Source organism: Neolamprologus brichardi, chromosome 5, assembly GCF_056152115.1.
Source record: "Neolamprologus brichardi isolate AB-2024 chromosome 5, ASM5615211v1, whole genome shotgun sequence".
NCBI classification, from domain to species: Eukaryota; Metazoa; Chordata; class Actinopteri; order Cichliformes; family Cichlidae; genus Neolamprologus; species Neolamprologus brichardi.
The window spans coordinates 16,116,639-16,140,510 of NC_142108.1; the positions used below are offsets into that span (position 1 = coordinate 16,116,639).

General features: G+C 39.9%; 4 protein-coding genes across 4 annotated transcripts; 3 read left to right on the forward strand and 1 right to left on the reverse strand.

The window, feature by feature from the left end:
- Nucleotides 1-746: 746 nt before the first annotated feature.
- Nucleotides 747-1,738, reverse strand: LOC148102758 (uncharacterized). The gene has a single exon (XM_087841308.1). It carries the CDS (start codon nucleotides 1,440-1,442, stop codon nucleotides 747-749), a length of 696 nt encoding a protein of 231 aa, XP_087697434.1. The 5' UTR covers nucleotides 1,443-1,738.
- Nucleotides 1,739-2,386: 648 nt separating this feature from the next.
- Nucleotides 2,387-11,390, forward strand: slc25a34 (solute carrier family 25 member 34). Its single transcript, XM_006809954.3, has 6 exons — nucleotides 2,387-2,519; nucleotides 2,915-3,670; nucleotides 6,609-6,674; nucleotides 9,508-9,660; nucleotides 9,757-9,891; nucleotides 10,194-11,390. The coding sequence occupies exons 2-6, from the start codon at nucleotides 3,128-3,130 to the stop codon at nucleotides 10,362-10,364; spliced, it is 1,068 nt and encodes a 355-aa protein (XP_006810017.1). The 5' UTR covers nucleotides 2,387-2,519; nucleotides 2,915-3,127; the 3' UTR covers nucleotides 10,365-11,390.
- Nucleotides 11,391-11,494: 104 nt separating this feature from the next.
- On the forward strand, nucleotides 11,495-14,077 carry LOC102777812 (transmembrane protein 82-like). Its single transcript, XM_006809955.3, has 6 exons — nucleotides 11,495-11,792; nucleotides 11,895-11,967; nucleotides 12,053-12,245; nucleotides 12,362-12,779; nucleotides 13,069-13,253; nucleotides 13,340-14,077. Exons 1-6 carry the CDS (start codon nucleotides 11,717-11,719, stop codon nucleotides 13,427-13,429), a joined length of 1,035 nt encoding a protein of 344 aa, XP_006810018.1. The 5' UTR covers nucleotides 11,495-11,716; the 3' UTR covers nucleotides 13,430-14,077.
- A 2,750-nt stretch (nucleotides 14,078-16,827) lies between these two features.
- On the forward strand, nucleotides 16,828-22,709 carry fblim1 (filamin binding LIM protein 1). Its single transcript, XM_087841310.1, has 8 exons — nucleotides 16,828-17,007; nucleotides 17,304-17,685; nucleotides 18,760-18,914; nucleotides 19,759-19,846; nucleotides 19,934-20,103; nucleotides 21,448-21,626; nucleotides 21,791-21,911; nucleotides 22,032-22,709. The coding sequence occupies exons 2-8, from the start codon at nucleotides 17,328-17,330 to the stop codon at nucleotides 22,140-22,142; spliced, it is 1,182 nt and encodes a 393-aa protein (XP_087697436.1). The 5' UTR covers nucleotides 16,828-17,007; nucleotides 17,304-17,327; the 3' UTR covers nucleotides 22,143-22,709.
- Nucleotides 22,710-23,872: the final 1,163 nt, after the last annotated feature.

Here is a 23,872-nt window from a genome sequence, read left to right on the forward strand (position 1 = left end):
CCCCACAAATGAACATAACTTTTTGATTTGTCCTAATAAATGTTTTATCTACCCACTCCTTAAATATTTCAATATTAGAACCTGGTGTTCTATATATACAACTTACAATGACATTTTTCTTTTTTTCCATACTAATTTCTATTGTTACACACTCTAATATGTTATCCACCACCACCGTCATTTTTTCCACCACCCTGTATTTTAAATTTTTATCCACAAACAAAGCCACACCCCCACCATTCTTATTCTTTCTGTTCATAACATTTAATTCATATCCATCTATTTCAAAGTCCACTCCTTTCTCCATATTAATCCACGTCTCAGATACTGCAATCACACTGAATGGATGTGCAAATTTGCTTAAGTATTCTCTTATTTTGTGAAAATTGGCATATAAACTTCTACTATTAAAGTGGATTATGGACATTTTGCAGTCAGCCTTGACAGTTTTATTGAATTGATCTTCAGTATAATAGCAGCTGATGTTTCTGATGTTAAAAAAGTTCAATTCTGGATCAATGTCCTGCTCTGAGAAGTGTGTATTGTATTCCATGTTTTGTGTTGAATTTAACTCCAGATTCTCATGATTAGCAATCCTCTGTGATAGCAGTGTATAATTCCCAGATGTTAAATTAGTTGATTGTTCCATGATTTAATATGTAGTGCTTTAGCTTCCGTTGTTCTCTTCTGTTACCTGCTTTGATGAATGTTGATTGTTTGTTCAGCTCCTTGCATTTGTAGTCATGTTAATATTTTTCCAGATCCTGGATGCGTTTGATGACCAGCACTTTGGCTTCCTCCGGTGTACCGTTGAGTTTAATAAATATTTTACAGTTTGCAGTCCATGTATTTTGAATTTTACCCAGTTTCTTTAGGTGTCGTGCTTTCTTAGCCATGTCAGCGTTGTATTTAGTTAGATGGTCATTCATGTAGACGTTCGATCCCTTTAGTTTTCTCCCCTGCTTCAGCAGTGCATTCTTGTTTTTCCTGTTTACAAATCTTATGATGACAGCTGGTTTATCACTAGCGTTTCTCCTTGGCAAAGGGTGGCATGCCTCGATGTTATTACAGTCCAGGTCGATCCCTTTTGACTGCAAGAAACCAGCTACCTGTTGCTCTGCAGAGCTAACATCCAGTTCTCCATGGTCCTCTTTGCTGTCAGCAGTCACAGCCCGAGCATATGACCGGGGTTTTATGTGTAGCCCTGTGATGATCACATCGTTCATTCTTGTGTATTGCTCCAGGTCCGCGACCCTGCTTTCCAGATAGACAATCCGTTTCTCCTTCTCTGCATTCTGATTGCGAAGCGACTTTATCTCCTCGACAATGTCCAGGATATATTTCTGCTGTAGCTTGATAGCTGATGTTTCTTCAGTTAAAAAGTCCAGTGACTTTTTGATGTCCTCAATTTCCTCAGCGGTCGGCGTTCTCTTAGGCCCCATTTAGTTTGTTGTCTCGCTCGCTCCGTTTGGGCTTATGCTGGGACATTAAGATTAGTAGGGCTTTAATTTGGTGCAAACAACATAAAAGCATTAATCCATCCTACCTGATAGCAAAGATGATAAAGGCACCTTGCTTGTACTGGGCTAGAAAAGGGGGTCTAGCCCAGTACAAGCAAGGTGTACTTGATAAAGTGTCTGTTGGGTGCACAAAAAACAGTGGTATACATTTTAACATTATGAATTCAGTAGTGGTTTCACATCTAAATAAGGTGGGTTTTATATCACAACCTCTAAATTACGGCCCTTCTTAGCCTTTATAATAAGAAGCCTGCTGCTCTCTGACTGCTACATAAACTAATGTAAACAAAAGGTCCAAAAATTACTAAAGGTGGCAGGTGGTTCATTAAGATGAACAGGGAACTTGGATCCACCTCGGGTGTCTGATCTGAACTTTACAAAAAGGTGACCTCTAGTGGCTGAGTTTTTGTCATACAGCACAAAAAAGTCTGCAGATTTTGCAGAAATTGATTTAAAACTTTCTCCAATTAGCACTTACGGCTCATTTTCTTTTCTTTTTCAGAGGGTTCGTCGATTTTAAAGCGATCAACCACATCAGTTTTCCTCTACTAAATAAATCTGAATACTGAAAAACTTTCTAAAACAAATAAAAAGATAAATATAAGATGGAAGAAACGCAAACGTAAAAGCAGTGCATATGTCCCTTTGTTTTGCTTCCAAGATTATCCATGCGGTCTTTAGCAGCTTAACCTTGTTTTGATAGCTCACACACAGCATTTGCTCTCCCGGGCCTCAGACGCTTCACCTCTCCCTCTCTCTGACCAACAATAACCTTTTACCCAGAGAGCTCCTATAGGACCAGAGCAGGGGCAGTTTCACAGCACAGCCAACCCATTCGTGCGCACTCAGGGAAATGGTGAGGTGGCACAAAGGCCTGAAACGTTATTGGCTCTGACCAGAATCAGAAGGAGGGGACTGTGACAATGAATGTGCTGAGACACATGTTTACAAGAATGGAGCAGGGAGGAAGAATGGAGCTGCACGGGATCAATGAAAACTGTGAGTGTCATTGTGAACTAAGATTTTTATAACCACAGAAAAAGACTCTCAGAAAAGTTTTATATTTCCACGTGGCTGTCTCTGATACTTGTTCTGAGCATTTTTGTGTGCTTGTATGTTTTATGAATGTCAGATTATCTGGTGTGTTTACTCTTAAATCTGTTTCTGGGTCAGTTGTAGTATTGAATGAATGAACTTCAGTGTGCCGAAAGCTCCCAGAGTCAAAGAACAAGAGAGAGGCTTTTACAATGTTTGTCCTGCAAGGAGGAACCTAAATATATCTGACAGCTTTTTCTTTCCTGGAAAAAAAAGGAGAGTCACTCTCCTGACTTGCAAGGCTGGATTTGGGTGTCATACCTGAAGCTTACTTAAAATGTTTGCATGATCTCTTGCAGATGGTGCTTCATTAGAACAGAATGACGGTGAAGAAAGTTAATGAAAGTGAGTCCAGGAGGACACCGTGAGTCTGCGAGTCACAGGACGAACGTGTAAAGCAGATGTTAAATGAGTAATCGCAGGAGTCGGTAGCTTCTGTCTCTGACTTTACTGTACTCTACCAAGTACTTTCCCTGCTCCTATCACACTGAGGCAAGGGGAGGAAAGCTATCATGAGTACTGTTAAGGCAAACTGTGAAGATCACTTCTCAGCGATGAGTAGCACTCAGCTGCTGAACACTTCGCCCGAAGAGTCTGTGTTTGCTCCACAGCCTTCCCAGAGGATTTCACCCACTGTGTTGACAGTCCCCTGTGGGGTCTTTGGTCCCTTGCCGCCGCCTCCTGCAGTCTGGCCTCCACTAGACTTCGCCCTGGGCGCTCTTGCCTGCTGCGCAGCCTGTGTGTTCACCAATCCTCTGGAGGTGGTGAAAACCCGTCTGCAGCTACAGGGGGAGCTTTGTGCTCGAGGATCCTACCAGAGACACTACCGCGGGGTCCTGCAGGCGCTCTGGGTGGTGGGCCGCACGGATGGGCTACGGGGCCTGCAGAAGGGGCTCTCAGCCGGGCTCATCTACCAGGGTGTGATGAACGGCGTGAGGCTGGGCTCGTACTCCTACTGTGAAGCTCTGGGGATCACCTCTTTCCATGGGGGGAGTCTGCTGTCAGGGGCAGGTGCTGGAGCTCTGGGTGCCTTCATAGCTTCTCCTGCCTATCTGGTAAGTTTATTAAAGTTTGTCCTTTTTATAGTATCTTCTATAGTCATTGTTTCCAGAGGAAGGTATTTCAATAAAACATGAAGCTCCATAGAGATAAACTCCTTTAGTGGTATGCCACTGATTTGGCTTTTGTGCATCATTAAAATCAATTCTATCTGCTTTTTTTTGGTTAAGTTTTTTTTGTGACTCTTTTAATTCAAATGAAGTGTCTACCTGTGAGCATCCCCATTACAATATGTATTAATGTAAATGAATTTACTTTTTAGGATCTTTTGCATTAATGTTTTTTTTGACAAATCTGTACAGTCTCAACATATGATAAGAAAAGGCCAAATCCATCCATCCAATGCTGAGGTGGTCTGGGCATCTGACGCCAAATATGAGAGAATTAAGAGAAGAAACAATCATGTTTGCTTCATGTGTGGCACTTTCTTAAATCCTTTTGATTAAGTCATCTGATATTTTTTCCAGAAAGGTCTTTTTATTCAAAGTGACTGAAAACAGTGTGTTCTAATCACGTTAAAGCAGAAGTAACAGAAGCATTAGATCTCCCCTAGATGTGTCGCCTGGATGACAAACTCTCAGGAACTAACTGGGTCACTCATTGTTAAACTGTGATCCGCAGCAAAAAAACCCAACACACTTCTAAACTTGTATCACAGTGTAACACAAAGGATTTTCCGTAAACACGAGTAATATGTTACAACAGGATATTTCTCTCTTTTTTTGATATTCAACAGTTCTTATTCATTATTAGTACAAAGCCAAAACAAAACAAACAAAAAACGAACAGAATCACATACATTGCAAATGTATGTAATGATTTTAAATTACATATATGGGGAGAGAGACAAATATTTACCATCTACTCGCCCATAGATTTAAAAAAGAAGAGACAAACGTGAACTCCCATCCTTTGTGTTCACTTCCTAATTACACAACAAGATATTTCTACATTAAAGGAATAGTCACATTCAACATTCAAATACATCATGGTCTGTATGTGTAGATGTGGTTCAGATGACCGAGTGAAGTTCAAACTGATCCTCAGCATTGGGAAGAAAGGTGATTTACATGACTTTGAATGTTGTTATTGGTGTCAGACAAGCTGGTCTGAGTACTGCTGATCTGTTGGGATTTTCCCACATAGCCATCTTTTGACTTTAAAATGAATGGTCTGAAAAAGAAATATCCAGTGAGCTGTAGTTCTCTGTGTGAAAATGGAAACCGGTTTCAGCTGAAAGGAAGGCAACAATAGCTCAAATAACCACTTTTTAAACCCAAAATATGCACAAGAGCATCTCTGGGGATACAATTCACACAAGTTTATCAAAACTCAATCACAGAAGACTGAAAAAACATTGCCTTGTCTTTGAGACTGCATTTCTGCTGCAATGTTCAGATGGTAAAGTCAGAATTTAATGCAAACAACATAATTACTGTTATATAATGTAACAGTGTGGAGGATATACCAACAGGGCATCATTTAAACACCACAGCCTGCCTGCATGTTGTTGCTTCTCTTGTCCATCCCTTTATGACCACAGTGTACACATGTTCTTATGCCTGGTTCCTGCAGTGCAAGAAGGAAGAATGAAGACACTTCAGAAGGCAAAGCAGGTTTGCAGCCCAGTACTAGCAAGGTGTACTTGAAGTGGCTAGTAAGTCTATATTGGAGCAATTTTCAGTTGCTGTAAAAATTCTTTATTCGAAGAAAATTCTAGGAGCTCGCATTTGAAATGATGTGAAATTCTTCCAAAGTTATTGTTCTTCCAGTATTTCCAGTATAAAATCTGCCCCCACGCTCCACCCTTTGTTTCCTTCCTGAACGTCTGCAGCAGAATAATTATACAACTGGGAAATTGTGTTCCAAAAAGACTAACTTTGGAAATTCCCCTGAAATCGTGTGGTGGAATCTGGTTAGTGAGAGACCAGCAACGCTTTCAGACTAACTTGACAAAATCTGACTAAATGGAAAGTTAAAGAGGGGGAAATAAATTACAGTGGCTCAATGAAAGGACAGTAAAATGAAATGAACTTGAAAGAAAAGAAAAGCTAAAATACAAACCCGACATCTGTCTGCATTTGAACTGAAGGGCAAAGAAAGAGACCCCAGACCATTTTCAAAGACACCTCAAAGGTCTTCAAGCTGTTTTTGCCCAGTGTTTGCTAGATCACATAGATGTTTGGCGTAAAGTCATAGATCTAGGTCATTTAGAAAGTCTTCAAAACGCAGTATGATCTCCAGTTTAAATCAGAGTGTGCATTTTGTTAGCAGTCCGTCTACATGCTCTCCAAAAAAACATCACTTTCACATCAGTGTCAAACTTCACCATCACTCGATTTATGTCCTCTGCATTTCTACAACTGTACCACTCTTTTTGTTGTTTTTCTGCCTCAGCTGCCAGTCAATACATCCAAGTCCATCTAAGCTTTCTGGACCGTCATGGAAAGACGATACTGTCTGATGACGTATTTATATCACGGTCACTAAATATATCCTGAATGTTTTTCTTTCCGCCTGCTGCTGCCAAACCTATACAGTATGTTGTGGGTCCTTCTGTGTGCTGCTGGCAGGCAGTGAAGGTTATTTTACTGACACCATATCTGATATCAAGAAGGAAACGATGAGTCTTCTTCTCCGTTTTTATTTAGGTGTTTTGTTTTACATGAAATGCGTCATGATTTCACACGAAGAAAAAAAACTTCCTTTACAAGGAAAGTGCGACTCTCACGTTGTGTAACTGCTTCCTGTGAATATTAGCAGGGTTATCGGGTATCCTTACACAACTCATTCTAACAAATGACTTGGTGACAAGTCTGGTGCTCTGTGCACTTTGAACTCTGTTTCAGCAAAGCATTAAGTGAAGCTCGCTGCTGAAAACTAACCATAAGCCTGAACGCATTTTAAAACGTGCTTGCTGTGTTTTCTTCATAGGTAAAAACCCATCTGCAGGCTCAGACTGTGGCAGCCATTGCAGTAGGTCACCAGCATAACCACCTGGTAAGACGGACACATTTCACATAAAACACAAGAATAGCTTACCAGCTGTTTCAATGTTTAAAGATGTCAGTACAGGTGTATTAAAGTACAATAACTGGCCAGGATGGTGCAAACTATGTGCTATAGTATAATAATTGTGTATTTATCAGGTGTTCATTTGGTAATTAAAATTTGAAGCCCATAACACTCCCGTTAATGACATACCAAGATAGAAAGCTGATAATGAAAACATTAATTGTTGGCACCTGAGGAGAAGAGTGAAAATGGTCATTATAAACACTGCGTATCAATAACATTATGTACCTGTGTTTTCAACAAAAAATGGATCAACTTGTATTTGACGTGTATTTAGTATTTTCTCTAAAATGCAGTGTGGTGAGAGTATAAAACTAAAAGTATAAGTTAAATTATAGAGAAGCACAGTAAAACTGCAGACGTATAGTGTTTAAACAGTACGTGATGCCCTTTAACCATCAGATCATATAATCTGCCCGGCCAAAAGAAAAAGGCTCCACCTATATTTACTTAAGCAAACAAATAAGAGCCTTTCACTGGATATTTACTGCAATAATTAATATGGTTTAGCTGGATACAGGTTATTTAAACTTAACTGATGTAGTGAGCCGCTTCTCATTTCTTAAACAGCCATATCAGAAGACGCATCATGTGGTTGTGGAAAAGATGGGTTAAATTATTTGCCTTCATCCAGCAAAGACAACTAAGGCGATTACTGAAACTACCAAAACCAGGATAAGAGCTGTCTGAAATGCCAGAGCTAGCAAATTAAAACTAAAATATGCTAATTGATATTAATTTTTTTATTATTATTCAGAAGGTTCATTAAACACTCAATTTTTTGAAAAAAAAACAAACAAACAAACAAACAAACAAACATGCAATTTCAGGCAGTTATTTCATGGTTCAGGCTGTAGAGGGGCTGAAAGGACCTGGGAGGATAGTGATGAATCATCATCAAAAAAGGAAGAAATGTGGTTAGAAAAAAGTGATCGTGATTGGAGATCCTTTAAACATCTGGTAAAATCAGATCATAAAAAAAATCATCAGCACAAGTCATGGATATGTCTAACACTGAAAGTAAGTACATTTGCAAACACACATGATGTGAAGCAAACTCGGTGGACTAAAAACAAATCGCTGAATCTTTTTAAGGCTTATCAGAATCAGAAAGGGTTTTATTGCCAAATGTTGAGCAGGTTTACAAATTAGGAAATTGCTGCGGTACTTAGCGCAAACATACTGTCAGACAACGCTTAAATAAACATAAAAATTAAAAGTGCTAAGTGCTAAGAGTGCTCTCAGGGGGAAAAAAAGCCAGTAACAATAGAAACAGATCGTGTGGTCTGAAGAGTCTAGATTTATCCTCTTCCCCAGTGATGTCTCCATCAACGTAAGAAGAGAGGCAGATGAAGTGATGCACCCATCATGCCTGCTCAGAGCCTGCTGCAAGAACCTGCAGGGGGCAGTGTCATAATCTGCAGATGCTTCAGCTGGTCAGGTCTACACCAGTGATATGTGCCCAAAGAATGAGGTCACCTGAATATACTGAATGGCCAGGTTCAGCCATAGGTGGCATGTCTTGTATTCTAAGTTGGCAATGCCAGGATTGGTCAGGCTCCAACTGAAAAGCGTATCAAAAACAGTGTGCCAAAGTGAATGCATTATCAAAGGTTAATAAATACAGCTCCATACATTCATGTGTATGTTCAAATTTGCAGCTAATTGCTCCAGAAATCAGCTGCAGAATCAACAAAAACAGAAAGAGAAGATCTGACTTAATGTATTCAAGGCAAATTTAAATGGGTTGCATGAAGTTACTTCAGGCTGCCTCAATGTTTTGCTTGAATATTATTACCTTTATTTCTGGCTTTAGACAAATACTTTTACTAAGGTATTCGTTTCGCAAATTCTTGTTCACAAATTTTAGTAAAAGTGTCATGTTTTGGCTGTGTGCAGGCAGGAGAAGGACCCAAACGCAAAACTTACCACACAGGAATTAAACTCAAAAAGCTGCTTTATTGCAGAATGGCACAAAAAATATAACAAAACTAACCTGGGACATGGATAACTAACACACAGGGGCGCACATCCATGACAGCGACTACACCACTGACAAAGAGAAACACAGGGCTTAAATACACTGAGGGATAACGAGGGAATGAGACACAGAAGGAGAGCACAGCTGGGAGTAATCAGGCTGGACGAGACAAGGGAAGCAAAACTAGAAACACTGACATGAGACATGGACCTTCAAAGTAAAACAGGAAACACACTGACTGAACTCCAGACATGTAAACTTAACAGGGACTGGGGAGACAGAACATTGGAACCTGAAACATGGTACAGAAAGGCACAGTAGACAACATGGAACACAGTGAAGCCATATTACAAAACTTCAGAACTAAACTTATGATAACCATAACTGAAACCTAGGGAAATAACAAAGACAGTACAACAAAGGACTCAAAACATAAACTATCATAGAAAAAACACAAGAACTCAAAAAGCTGGGTCAGAAAGACCCAGAACCGTGACAAAAAGAGATTTTAAATAAAGAATAAACTTACAGAATAATTATTTCTTTTTTCCTGTAAAAAACTGACTTGTTACCCTCTTATTCTAGTGTACCTACCTTTGAATATTTGTAGGTAAATGCAATTACGAATAATTTTTGTAGATAAAATAATTTAAATCCCATTTAATTACAGGGAAATTACACCCTTAGTTGCAAGCCGTGTTATAAAGTGTTACCTGGTTTTGAGAGTTATTATCTGTAGCCTCTACTCACCAGTGCCTTTGTTTTCCTCTATTTCAGGGAGTGTCTGATGCCTTTGTTACCATCTATCGAAAAGAAGGTTTAATTGGTCTTTGGAGGGGTGTGAATGGGGCTGTGCCTCGAGTCATGGTGGGATCAGCTGCTCAGCTGGCAACCTTCACCTCAGCTAAGGAATGGGTGTCACATTCTCAGGTAATGTTATCTAAACAGCCAAAGGTTTTATGTCATATGTGACCAAGCTGCTGCCATGTGTTGAAAGTCCGATCATCTTTCTTTGTGTCCTTTCAGTGGTTCAGTCCAAACAGCTGGCTCGCAGTCTTGATGGCAGCTGCAGTCAGTGGAGTTGCTGTGGCCATTACCATGACACCATTTGATGTCATTAGTACTCGGCTCTACAACCAGCCGGTGGATGAGTTGCGTAAGGTGAGTCTGTCTTCAACAGTTGTCCTCATTCTCATTATTTTCACAATCTAAAAAAAAGCATACTGTCATTAAAAAAAGCAATATGAAATCATTTCATTTATATTATATATTTGTATTGACCTTTATCATCTAATTTATATATTTTTATAGATATATTATTTCATTTTTTTTTCTTATATTTGGTATATATTTAAGGAGAAATTGCCTTTGAATCTTATTGTGTTGTGTAGAGTGACAATAAAGGAACTCAGTTTATTTCAGTTCAGGAAAGACTTGCTGTGTTTTTTACATCTGTTATGTAGGGGCGTCTGTATCATGGATTTTCAGACTGCATGCTGAAGGTGTGCAGAGCAGAGGGCCTGCTGGGTTTGTATAAAGGCATGGGCCCCGTGTTCCTGCGACTGGCCCCGCACACGGTGCTCAGCATGCTGTTCTGGGATCTGATGAGGCAACAAACAGTGAAGGATAAGTAGAGCTGAAGCACCCATACTTGCACACTGAAAGCACAACTGGGCTCTGCTACAGCTGTTAGAGTGCTCTCTCAGTTAATGAAGCACTGAATTTAAAGCAACTGTGTGACATTTTGGGAAGTATACTTATTTACTTTTCTTTCCGAGAGTGAAATGAGATGGTTCATGGACGTTTTTTTTGGTTAATATGAAGCTAGCATCTGGTTAACTTATCTTAGCATAAAAACAGGTAGTTTAGCTCTGGGCAAAGTTAATAAAATAGTAAATGGTAACTCATTAGAAGCATAATAATTGCATATAAAATAACAAACTGTTGTTTCAACACTTTTTATTAAACACGCAGACCTAATATAAAATGCTGGTAAACTTTAGAGGTACTGATAGCTGCTGGTAGCTCTGACAAGCTAGCTGTTGCCTTTCATTATTAGTCTTTATGCTAAGCTAAGCACATGCCTGCTGGCTGTGGCTTTATATTTAACCAACGGACACTGGGTGCCATATCAAACATCTCATCTTACTCTTTTCCAGAAAGAAACATGAACAAAATGTCAAACTATTGCTTTAAGTACAAGCTTTTCTCTCCCATCTAGCACAGAAAATGAATACTTGAAGCACTTAATCAAGGCTGGCATGTTATGCACATACTGGAAGACATCTTTCTCTAAAAATATGTCTCGAGTGTATACATTTTTTGATTAGGGTTTCTTTATACCTCAAGCTTAAGTCTCGCAGGAATTTGCTTGTTAACTCATAAGTGTGTGAGTGCGGTCAACCCGAAGAACAAGTCATCATCATTAAAGCAAACAATTGTTTGCCATGTTTATTACACTGTCTAGATACCTTGTCTGTTGTATTAAAAAAAACAACCTGATGGGATTTTCCTTTTTTAAATTCACTGACTTGAACTGATGTAACTAAAGCCAAGAATGACATTTGTAATTTCAATTTTGTATGTGCAGAAATTTAACCTACTGGTACTTAAAACTTTAACAGCAGTGAACAGTCCTAATAAAGTTTTTTTGTAAGAAACCTGTCTGGTTTGTTTTTGTTCTCTGGATAGGTGGTGAATCTTTTGAATACACTCCTTTAAAACCATTGTAATCTGTGGTGTTTTCTGTATGTTTGAAATGATTTAATTGACTGGGGTTAAAGGTTTCTTTTTGAGAGGCTTTGAAACCCCTTTCATCAAGAACTGATTGGACTAAAAGCTGTAGCCATATCACGTTTCACCTTTGTACCTTTGGGTGGATGGAGCTTGCTAAAACCTGATCAGCTCGAAGAAATAAGGGCAAAGTCATTCATTTGTAGCACCACTTTGAGTGTTATTGCTGAAACGTCACAAGAACATCATAAAGATGTTTCTCTCCTTGATCCTGGGAACCACTGGATGGACACCTTTTGATTCAAAACCATTTGACTGCTTTCTTCAAGGTCTGATAATATGTTTTCTCTGATTATGGTTAAATTCTCAGCACTTTTCAATGTCAAGTCTTCTCTTTACTGGCTTATTTTTGGTTGTTGTTTTTTTAAAAGGGCTCGTAGGTGCATGTGGAATATCAGTGCTGTACAACCTGCTGAGAGTTTACAATTTTGTTCAAAATTCCAAGTGAGTTCACCCTTTGAGAGGGAAAAGGGAAAGCATGGCTTGATTTTCAAGAGCGTTGGAGTTATTCTATTTTGTCTGCACACAGTGATTCTGACTCTGGAAATGAAAGCAAACCCAGGTCATCCTCACTGGGCACATCTCTGAGAGGGAACTGGAGATCAGCCCTCCAGTTCTGGATTCTGACTGTCCTCCTCTCTCTGATGGGCTCGAGGGTTTTCTCCCTGATAGTGCTGGAGTTTTCCCTCAGGGCTGTTTCTACCTGGGCGTCAGCTGGACTGGTGAGCTCCTCCTTAACAAATACTGCAGCTATATTTATGCATTGTTTTATGCTTGTATGTATCTGCTTTAGAGTGTTCTTTTATTACACATTTCTAATTCACGTCTCTCAATGCAGGATGCCAGTGGTAGAGGTCTAGACATGATCCTAATCCAGAGCCAGTTCTCCCTGGGTTGTAGCCTCACCGGCACTCTGATCTTCCTCCAACAGGGGGCTCCACACAGCTCCCTCAGCTTATTTCTGGCAGCTGCTCTCAGCTGGAAACTGGCAAGCTTGAGCCACAGTCTGTGGATCCATGTGGCCAAACTCTACCCGCTGCACAGCACTGAACATTGCTGTGGGAAGTGCATCACTCTTCTAACCTCCGGACACACCATACTGGCTTCACTGCAAAGAGCGGTTGTCTTGGCTTTTGCTGTAGCAAGTGTTGCTTCCACCGCTACGGTTTATGACCACTTCCTGTCCCAGAAGGATGCTATGAAGTTCTGGACTCTGCTGACGCTCTGTTACATTATGTTGCTCGTGTATATTCAAGGTGATGGTCGGTACTGCTGAGAGTGGAACTTAATTAATCCTCAGAGAGGAAAGTACCCACGCAGTGTTAAGTAATAATAAAAATATTTAAATAGATTTAAATAATATTATATGGATTTAAGAAATAAAAGTAGACCATAACTGATGAAATGAAGCCCTATAAATGTAAAAAGCAACATATATGAATTAAAAACTTAGAATTGATGGCAAAAACACAGCCTATAAAATCAGTAAGCACAAGGCCAAGGCTTTTTGGGATCATTGTGTAACTTTTCTGTCTGTACTTGCAGAGGATGAGCATCGGCAGACAGACACAGCGGCCCTCCTGCACTCTGTAGTTATGCGGCTGGGAGCCTTGCTGGTCCTCATGCTTGCAATGGGATACTGGTCTGATGTGTTTCAAATCCTCATCGCGTTTCTGGGAGAAGCAGTCTGTCTGTTGCCTTCTCGGGATCTTCTGCAGGCTTTGCTGAAGGTCTGGTCTTTGCTTTGTTATGTTTTAATTGCTGTAGTTGTGAAAATAACACGACAGGAGGTTGAATTCTCATGTTTCCTTTTCAGGAAGAAAAAGAGGAATCAAGCTTGAGCAGACGTGACGAGCGCTCCAGTCACAAAGGAACCACAATTAAAACATCATCACGTGGCAGATAACGGTGCACTCAAACTCCACCACAATGACTGTCTCACCTGTAAAGATGTACTATTACTTTGTGTTGTAAAATAATATTGTGCTTAAAGGCTTTAATTGACTTCTTGCTGTTTTGGGGTCTTATATTAAACAGAAATAATATAAAAAAAAAAAAAAGCTGATTTAGTATTTAATGTCCAGCCATTTTTTTTTTCACTAATCCAAGTCAGGCTTGTGTGGGAGCTGGAGTCTGTCCCAACTTTTATGGGGAGAGAGGCGGACAGCTTGCCAGTCTATCACAAAGATAACACAGAGAGACCTACTTGCTTGTCTTTGGACTGTGGGAAGAATCCAGAGAGAACCAACGCAGGCACAGAACATGTAAGCTCCACATAAAGAGAGACAACTGGTAACCACTGCACCACTGTGCCACCCATAATGTGTTTTAAATGATGGGAGCCAAATATCTGAAAAGATTTCCAAGCTGCATAACAGAAATGATGTAACCTGGATGATGGTCTTCAACATTGAGACACGTCTGTACAACAATTTAAGTAATCTAGTGATGTAAGACAGGATGGGGACTGTGGATGAGCAGGATACTGATGAAACATACTGCATATTTAAAATAAAATGCTGTTCACTGTGGACAGAGACTGAAACAATAAAAGTGCTCGCTACTATAACAGAGAAGCTTTTGGCACTTATCTGATCACACGACTTTGGAGAACAGTAGAAGTACTGATTAGTTACATCTCATTTATTATAATTCAATAATGTTTCAGTGAAGTTTACTGTGATTTTTTTTCATAAAATATTTAGTTATTTACATTTTATTGTTATATGAACTGAAGAGAAACTGGTGATGTGTTTATTAAAGGATGGCTGTAATCAGGGCATTAACCCAGTGAGGTTAACTAGTTTAAATAGTATTCAGTGTGTGCTAGTTAGAACAAATGTGGTAATTAAAAAAAATATATATACATGCAAAACTATTGAATCACATCTTGTTTCTTTAGATTTTGTTAGGACAATGGAAAATGGGTGCAGCAATTTATTGAAATGTGCAAACAAACATGGAAATACGGTGCTGCTCAATATAGTTTTTAGACCTGACACTTGTCCAGTTTCCTTAGATGTTTCAAGTATACACCACACACAGTGTAGAGATATTCCAAGAGCTCAGCTAATAGCGCTTTGAAAATCACATTATTGGTTAAAATAAAAACAAACAAACAAACAAAAAATACTACTTTATGTCTGTCTAACAAGTGCCTAAAGATTTTTTTTTTTGCTAAGTTATCTGTTATGTGTAAACACAACACTGCTTCATTTCTTGAGTAAGGTGTCTTTTCAGTATTTGAATGAGTTATAGGTTCAGTGGTTTAAAGATTTTTAAAAAATCCTGTGAAGATGGTCAGGTACAAAGATTGGGCTGAAAATGAGTGAAAAAGCAGCCAATGTCCAAAGAAAAGCTTTAAAATACTTTCAGAAATCCTGATGAGACATTGCTCAAGACCACTAAAAATAAAACTCTAGTTCCTTGGAAGCAAAATATGAAGAAACTGGTGAACCAAGACTTTTGCTGAGTCTCGGGCCAACATATTGATTCCATAGGGTTAGGATCACTGTCAGTTATGACTTAGGCCTCAGAAAGTTAAACGAGCACTCCAAACACAAACATCAGATCAGAGTTCTGTTAATCTGGAGTGATTTTTAAAAATCTGGAAACAAAACAATCCTACATTGCAAACTAGAGTTGTCGAAGGAGAGAAAGAGAGAGAAGAAAAAGACACATAGGAAGTGGTGATAGAAAACTATATCCAACTGGATTAATGTGAATACTGTAGGAATCAGCTGTTTTGAAGCTTTACCCTTCAGGACTAACAGCCCGATTATGCTGCCGTCTCCTGCTTCGTTTTTTGTCTCTCCCATAACATCATTTAGATTTAATGAAAGTAATCGTTACTGAGTAAAAGCTTGACTTTTCTGCCTTAGCACTTACAAAGTCAGTCTGCGTGTAAAGTGTATTTGTGAGCATGCAATTGTTTTTTCCCATCTGTATGTTTCTTCCTGTTCCTTTGACTTCCTTTCATTCTTTTCAGCTTTTGTTGCTGTTCTGCAAAATCCACCCCTCTAAAATCACATAAACATAAAAATGACACTGTGTTGGTGATTAAATTGAAAAGTCAAGCTGCTGAAAGCAACGAGGAGGTTCAGAGGGTCTAATGAGGATTTGGGCTGTTGGAAGGCGGAGCGTGGCGGTCTGGGGATTGTGTCATCAGTAGGCATGCTCCCTCCTGCAGCCGTGACATCACTGCAGCATTCCTTTCCACAGAGCTGGAACAACAGAGACCCCCATCACTCTCCGCATCGCCATCTCCTGTTAACCCTCTCTGCACATTCCTCCCTCTCCCTCTCTTCTTCCAGGCTGACCCATATCAATCAGGAAAGTTTTATTCAGCGCTCGGTCTCTTGCTCCATCTTCCTGTTTGACTTTTAGGAGGAACCTGACACGCTTTGGCTCAAGAGAGTAATCATAATATTTACTGATCAGCACATCTGATATTACTAAGACTGACTGTGATGGGGAACAGCAAACACAACAAAGCACTTCTTCATAGCTCCCATAGACATCACTCTGTACCCCCCCCCCCCCCCCCCTGCCCCCCTTCTCCTAATGTACCAACATCTCCTCTTGCACAATGCCCTGATTCACTGCACCGTAATGCCGCTGGTCCTGGAAAGCTGAGCACAAAAGCTCCCGATGAAGTCCAGCACCTATTATCGGACAGTGTTTTCTGCTCTGTGTGTCCCAAATGGAAGCAGTGCCATGAGACACTGATAGAGAGTCAGGGCTTAAGTGATATAATGTTGTGGGGGAAGGGACGAAGGAAAGAGGGAGAAGAAAAAAGGGAGGCAGACTCAACCAGGGAGGTAGGAAAAATAAAGCTGACAGAACAATGAGGGAGAACTGCACAAGGGAGAAAAAGAGGGCAGTTTGAGATAGAAATTTGCTGGAAAAGGCAGGTACAGTCACATCCTGCTGGCATGCAGAGAGATAAAGAACTGGGAGTTTGCTTGTGTGTGTAGGTGTGTGTGTGTCTCTGCCTGCCTGCTTGCTTCTGGGTAAAAACCTTATGAGGAACTTTATGGCACTGTGTATTGCATTTGTTTAAAAAAAAAGAAAAAAAGGCTGTGTGATTTTGGTATGAGTGCACACATGTTGCATAACTCAGTGTGGGTGTGTGTCTACGTTCATGCACTCTTGTCTGAGTGTGTGTGTGTGCAGCCTGCCAAGTTTTCATAGTAGATGAATGTGTCATGTCTTTTACTGCACTTTGTCCGAGATTAACTGTTCACCTTTTACGGTCGGGAGGGAGGCGGTGTTGTCATTCAGCCAGAGAAGGAGGAGGAGGGGTCGACTGACGGAGGGAGGTACAGAAGGAAAAGGAGTGGCCTTCTGCAGATAGCAGCCCCTCTCTACCGGAGTAAAGTCTTCTCTCTGAGGCAGCTCATAGGAGGGAAAATAAACCAGAGATTTGGGAGATACAGAACGGGAAAGAAGAAAGAAGCAAAGAGAAAGCGCATTTTCTTCCAGGTATGTGACACAGCTGGTGTGAGTGGTTTTAAAGCATACAGATGATTCACATTTGTGCTTTATGACTCTAGTACCATTCATTATGGTTAATGAGAGCTGTAAGCGGGTGAATACAGCTGTGCAACTATACCTAGATTAAATTAGATCAACATGATAGGAAATAAATGTCTGTTTTGTCTTCAGTATGAGTTCTTGTAGTTTATCGTTGCTTGATATTACAAACTGAGCCTGTGGTTTATGCTGTGTTTCTCTCTGTTGCAAGCAGTCATGAGTTTATTCTTCTTTCTTCCTTTCAGGCTGCGTGAGACTTTTGTACATTCATGGCATCAGCAGCTCCACCAAAAAGGGTGGTTTCTTCTGTCTTCATCACTCTGGCTTCTCCTCACCGAGCCACCGTGACCCCACAGCAGCAGCCTGCCCTTCAAGCCCACAGTGCCCCGGCTAGAGAGAAACTGCATCCTGCTGTAAGAGTCAGCCCAGGTGACAGCATACCTGCCCTCAGGCACAGCAGAGAGGACAAGTCACCGCCGTCAGAGTCTTATGGCGGCCTAAAGAGCAAAGGCTTGACTAATGCGGGGTCCTCGGCCCTGGTTTCAGGCCCACAGAGCCACAATCCCCCCAAACGTGAACCAGGCAAAACACAGCTTCAAGAAAAAAATGACCAGAGGAGTTCATCAGGTATTTATTATATACTTGTTTTTTTTTCATAGTTAAAAAGACTATCTATAAAATATTAGAAAATGGCCCTGCAAGGCCCTTTATTGGGTCTTCCCCAGATCAGAATGATAATTTATGTATTTCCTGACCTGCATTTCAAAATATCTGATCCCAAAATGTAAAATATTGATTTTATACATCTAAAAGACTTTTAAAAGAGCCAAAAAAAAAAAAAAAATTCCAGCCAGTTTCCCAGACAGGGATTGAGCCTTGTCCTAGACTTAAAGAAAAAAAATCAATGAGGATCTCCTCAGAAAAGTTTCTAGGCTTAATTCATGTCTGGGAAACTGAGCCCATGTGCTTTGGTAAGGTTTTCAGTCACTATGAGCCCCCAGAACAGCTGCAGCTCTCCTTGGCATTGATCCTCCAAGTCTTTGACTTCTACTGAAAGAATCAACAGATTCTCCTAAAAGATGTTCCCTATTTGTATCTGTTTCTTTTTTATGATGGTGGTTCTCATGGAGATATGAAATTGGGATGACATAAGGTGAACGTGTAGGCCATAAACCATGATTCATCAAACCATGTTTTACACCCTCCTGCCCCGTGGATAAGGACAGTTTTTTCCTGGAAGAGACAACTCCCATCAGGACACAAATATTTTATTGTTAGACAAGGGTTACTAAAGCAAGAGTGTCAAACTGACATCAGGTGCTGGAAATATACACTATACAGATACGCTTGGACTTGAGGTAAAATGTATGTCCTACATATCTTCTCTCAAACATGTAACACCTGAACCAGTGAACAAAAAGTCACTGTGCAGACTGCTGCATCAACCAGGAGGGCCAAAATGCATGGGGAATTTAAAGTGATGAGTGATCCAGAATAAAATCAGTGAAGGGCCATGGGGGTCTCGATTTTAAAACATGTACTCTGAAAGGACAAGTAGACCAAAACTATGTCAGCACAGCGCATCAGTACATTGTGATTAAACATTCAGTTTTTTCATCTAATTTGTCATTAGTCTGTTTTTTAAATCAGCTGCCTATGTTGCTACAAAATCATCTAAAACTGTGTTCTCATGCCAAACAGAGCTTTTCCCTCCTCCTCCCCCTCCCTCTGATGCACCGCCTCTATGTCCGGGAGAGTTGCCCTCTGAAGAATCAGCACTTCCACCACCTCCTCCAGCCCAAGAGTCTTTCCCCCACCCCGTGACCCCAGGCCAGCAGCCAGTTTACAACCCAGAGGTATGCAGACTTATCTTACAGTGTCACTATAACAAATGACATTTAAAATCTTCCAGTTTGCAGCTTCAAAAACGTGATGCCAAATTTCCTTTAAAAAAAAAATGCCTTCAATTATTTTAAACACACGAGCATTTATTTTGTCTGCAATGAAGGATTAGCTTTCCACAGCTTTTCCACAAGCCTTTCACAGTGGCTGTAAAGCGCCATCACCAAAACATAAAGAACAGGGCTCTTATACGACCATCTTACTAAAAGTGTGCACACTTGCTTTCACAAAATCACCAACTTCCAAACTGCTCCCCTAAATAAACAAAAACTTTATTGCTCCATGTCTGTGTAGACAAAGATCAGTTTGGGGGGGGGGGGGGGGGGGGGGGGGACACTGCTAAATTACTTTCTTCCTCTCCGGTTTCTGAGAATTTTACTGACTGAATAAAAGCTGAAAGGTTTCCCTTTAAAAACGCTTAAACTCAACAACTCCTCTTTGAATCACCAGCAGGTCTTTACACGAAAGAGTAGGTAAAGTCTTTATGCGACTGGTGAAAAGGGTTAGAAATAATCTGTTAAACTCAGTAGAATTAAAATGTTTGAAGTATTAAAAAAAATAGTATTCACCACCCATTATAAAACCAAACCTTAAAACCACAGTGAAATTAAAATGTTTGTGTGGCTTGGTCCTGATGATGTGCTGTGGATGACTCTGGTGTTTCTTACGCCTGTCACATTCAGAGCCACTTTTAAACAACTCCCACATGTGTTCAAAATCAAGCGCTGCTAAATTATGCAGTTCGCCTCTGTAGGCCAAACTCAACTTGTCAGTTTAATAATGCGCTTTACATTTAAGGTGAAAGCAAGAACACCATCTAGTGGGTTAAGCTCAGATGACCAAATCCACAGGATCCACCAAAACAGCCAAGACAAAGAGAGCAAAGGTAACCTGATCTCTTTTTATACTTTTTGCCACTCTGCGTGCCACATTATTATAACCTGGTTTGACTTTGTGTGTGTGAACAATGCAGATCTGTGCGGCTTCTGTCGAAAGCCAATGGCTCCTTCTGAACCTGCGATAGAGGCCTTAAACAGGACTTACCATGATGGCTGCTTCCAGTGTAGATCTTGTCACATTCCCTTGGCTGGTAAACAGTACTACAACAAGGCCGGGATCCCGCTCTGCGAAGACTGTTACCAGGTAGTGCAATGCAGCGTGTTAACCAAGCTGTGAATATACATGCAAACTTTAACCTCCTGAAACCTGAGCTCTTCTTTGGGTTTAATTTTCGTGTTTCTTCTAGCTTTTTGAGATTAGCTGGACCTGATGAGTAGAAAAACTAAACATCACCATTGAACAGAAAGGATTTTTTAAAAACTGGTTTATTTTACAGCAATGTCACCACTTCTGAACATTTTTGAAGTGTTGAAATACTGAGGAGAATGAAGCAAAAGGTGCAGAAAGCCCAAAATGTATCCCCATATGAGGACACAAGGTCTCAGGTGGTTAAAAAAAAGCTCAAAGCCATGTTTTGTTTTTTTTTTGTTTTGTTTTTTTTTACATTTGTGCATTCATATTTTAAGCTCAATGTAATGTTTCACAGGACTGGTAAATGGTTCTTATACAGCGCCTTTCTACTCTTTATACTGCAAGCCTCATTCACCCATTCACACACACACACACATTTTTTTCTAAGCCTGAGCGCTCTCTGTCTAACATTCACACTCTGATGAATGCATCATGAGCCGGGGATCAAACCACCACCACCCTACAGTTAGTAGACAGCCTGCTCTACCTGCTGGACACAGACGCCCCATTCAAGTAGAATGTCTTTCTCCACTACATTCATTAAAACTATAAGTGAAGACAAATTATTTGCAAGTTCTTCATTGCTGAAGCAACCATTTCCCTGCTCTATTTCCTCTCCAGTCAGCTTGAGACCACTGATTCTCTAATCAACCAGCAGAGTTACTGAGCATGCATAGTGATACACCTGTACCCTTAGAACAGTGGGTAGGAGAGGGAATCCAGGAAGTCAAGTTAAATCAAAGTTTCTTTCAAACAAAAATGGCTCCAGATTTTCATAAAATCCCATAAAATGCTGGATAAATCTGTCATCGTGATTTGTTACAACAGACTGGAGAGCAATAAAAAAGCCATGAAGCATGCAAACGTATATCTGTGTGGCCCCTCATCGTGAGTCCCAAATTGGACCAACAATTCAGATCAGATGGGATTTTCATACTTACAACATGTAAATAAATGTTCAAGCACTTGAAATTATCACATGTGGTGAGTAAAATGTGCAGAGGGCTGGGGCTGGGGGGGGGGGGGGGGGGGGGGGGGGGTCTGAGAGAAGACAAATAACTAGATCTATGTCCAGGTTCATGTTTTCATAAAAACAACCAAGCTTGGTAAACTTGCACTGTTTGATGCCTCAAACATTTTCAGAAACAGACCCAAAGCAAAACAACAAAAAAAAAAAAGCAGATTAAAACGTAAATTTTTAAGGTAATTAACAATGTATCTTTCTCCATGTCTTAGGCCAGTTTGGAGCTCTGCTGGGCATGTGGGGACGCTATCACAGATCACATAATCCGCGCACTCGAGCGAGCATACCATCTTTCTTGTTTCACCTGCACAACATGTAAGAGGCAAATTGGAGAGCAAGCTTTTGCCCAGGGAGAAGTTGGAGAAGTTTACTGCCTTCAAGACTATTACAGGTATGAAAGGGAAAAAACTATTTGAAGGGTTTAGGTAAAGGATCAATATATACAGTTGTGTTCCACTTGATTTGACATGTTATTACAATGCTGTTGTCGCATTATAAACCATCCCTTTGTTTACAAGTGTAATAAATTTTTCTTTTTCATCTAACATTGTAAAGAAAATACGCTCCAAAGTGTAGTGCCTGTAACCAGCTTATCATTCCACAAGAAGATGGTACCGACAGCTATACAGTTGAATGTCTGGGGCGTTCCTACCATGAGAACTGCTACAGATGTCAGGTTGGTGTTTTGTGTGTCATCATTTCCCTAGGGATTAATAAAGTATTCGGATTCTGAAACAACATACAGAGACAGATATTATTTCAGTACCAGGAATAAGTTTTTTCATATTGTGTGCAGGTCTGCGCCATCCAACTGTCTCCTGAACCGAACGAGCATGGCTGTTATCCTTTAGACGGGAAGATGCTTTGCAAGCCCTGTCACCTGAACCTGGCTTCTGGTCAGCACTAATCCCACGTGAACAGCAAGCAAGACAAGAAAAAACTGAACAAAGAGATGGGAGACTGCGCATGTGCCTTTAGAATGAATGTGCAAATGCCTTAAATGCTTCCTTCACTAGAGAAAAGCTATATTTTTACAGTATATCATGCTTTCTAAAGATTACCTTCTTCTTTTTCATCATTTTGCACTTAATACAATCTACAAAAGCAACAATTATATTCCTGCAACTTACTTTACAAAAAATGTACGAGAATAAATGGAACCCCAGTCAGTATCCTGTTTCTCGGTCATTATACAAACATATAAATAATCAACTTTAACTTGAAAAAAGGATAGAAAAGTAATCTAATATATTTTATCTCTATTCGCCTTCAAACTGCATCTACATCATCAAACCAAGCAGACAAACCACTAACGAGTACGAAGTAATTGTCAAGCAGACTGTTTTTAACATTGTCTTCTGCCTTAATAAAACAAAGTTATCCGGCATAGTATCAGAGTCTCAATCGGATTCCAGGGAAATTGTTTTATTTATAGTCACTATCTCAAAAAAAAAAACTTGCTGTAATTCATATCTCGTACACATGTATTAAATTGTTTTATGAAAAACATGTTTCTCTTTATCACTTCACTTTCTTCATTATTTATGAAGAAAATAAGGGGCTACAATATGTTGCAGGTATCAACAACAGCTCAAAATAGCGCAAAATAACAACAACAGTTGCCTCAATGTGCTTTTTATTGTAAGATAATGCCCGTACTATATTAGAGAGAAAAGCCTAACAATCAGATGTGATGGTGACGGGGGGAAGGAAAAACACCCTTTTAACAGGAAGAAACTTCCAGCAGAAACAGGCTCAGAGAGGGCAGCCATCTGCCACAAGCGGCTGGAAAATAGACCTCAAGGATCTCTTAAGTTTTAAGGCTAGAGAAACCTGTAAGAACCCTTAACTAGGTGCAATATTTTTACACAGTGTTTACCTTTACTGTTTCACAAAAGGTTAAAAATGGAACTTCCACAATTTAGACTTTTTGAATGCAGGATATTCTATTAAAGCAGTTTAGCAGGAGCAAAGCAAAATATGAATCAAATAATAATAATCAAATCACTTGAATTATACTACTTATACTTCTAATTAATGTACTCTGAGCTAATGCTGATTTCTAATATTGATCTTGGGAGGAATGAGAGAGGAGAATGGGCACACTCTGGCCACTGGCACACTTGCCACAAGCAGTCCTCCATACAAAGTCTTCCAATTCATTTGAATCAAATGAAATTTGAAGTACAGCTGAACTTGGCTTATAGAGACAAATAAACAGTCATACTACAGTCATACAACAAAAGAATAAAAAGAATATGTTCTACTATCATAAATAAAGAATAGCAGCTTTAACAGTGGTACAGGTACGTGGAGGAATAGACAGACATGTAAATTAGAGGTATTTTAGCTGTTGCACTTTGCACTTTAGGGGGATATTCCATTTAATGTGGACATGGATCAGCAATGTGCAGTGACTACTTAGAGTTTATTGTGAGTACCTCCTTCCAGAAGGCTTGCTCCGTGAGTCCCATGCTGTTGTTTCTCTCTCTCTTTTGGACTTTTCACCCACATAATTTAAGGCAAAGTTAAAAATCACATCACATGTGAATATACTTTTTATCTTTATGAATGTGTTTGTCAATCACAGCATACTTATATAATTTATAATAATAATTTTTTATGCTCCCAGAATCT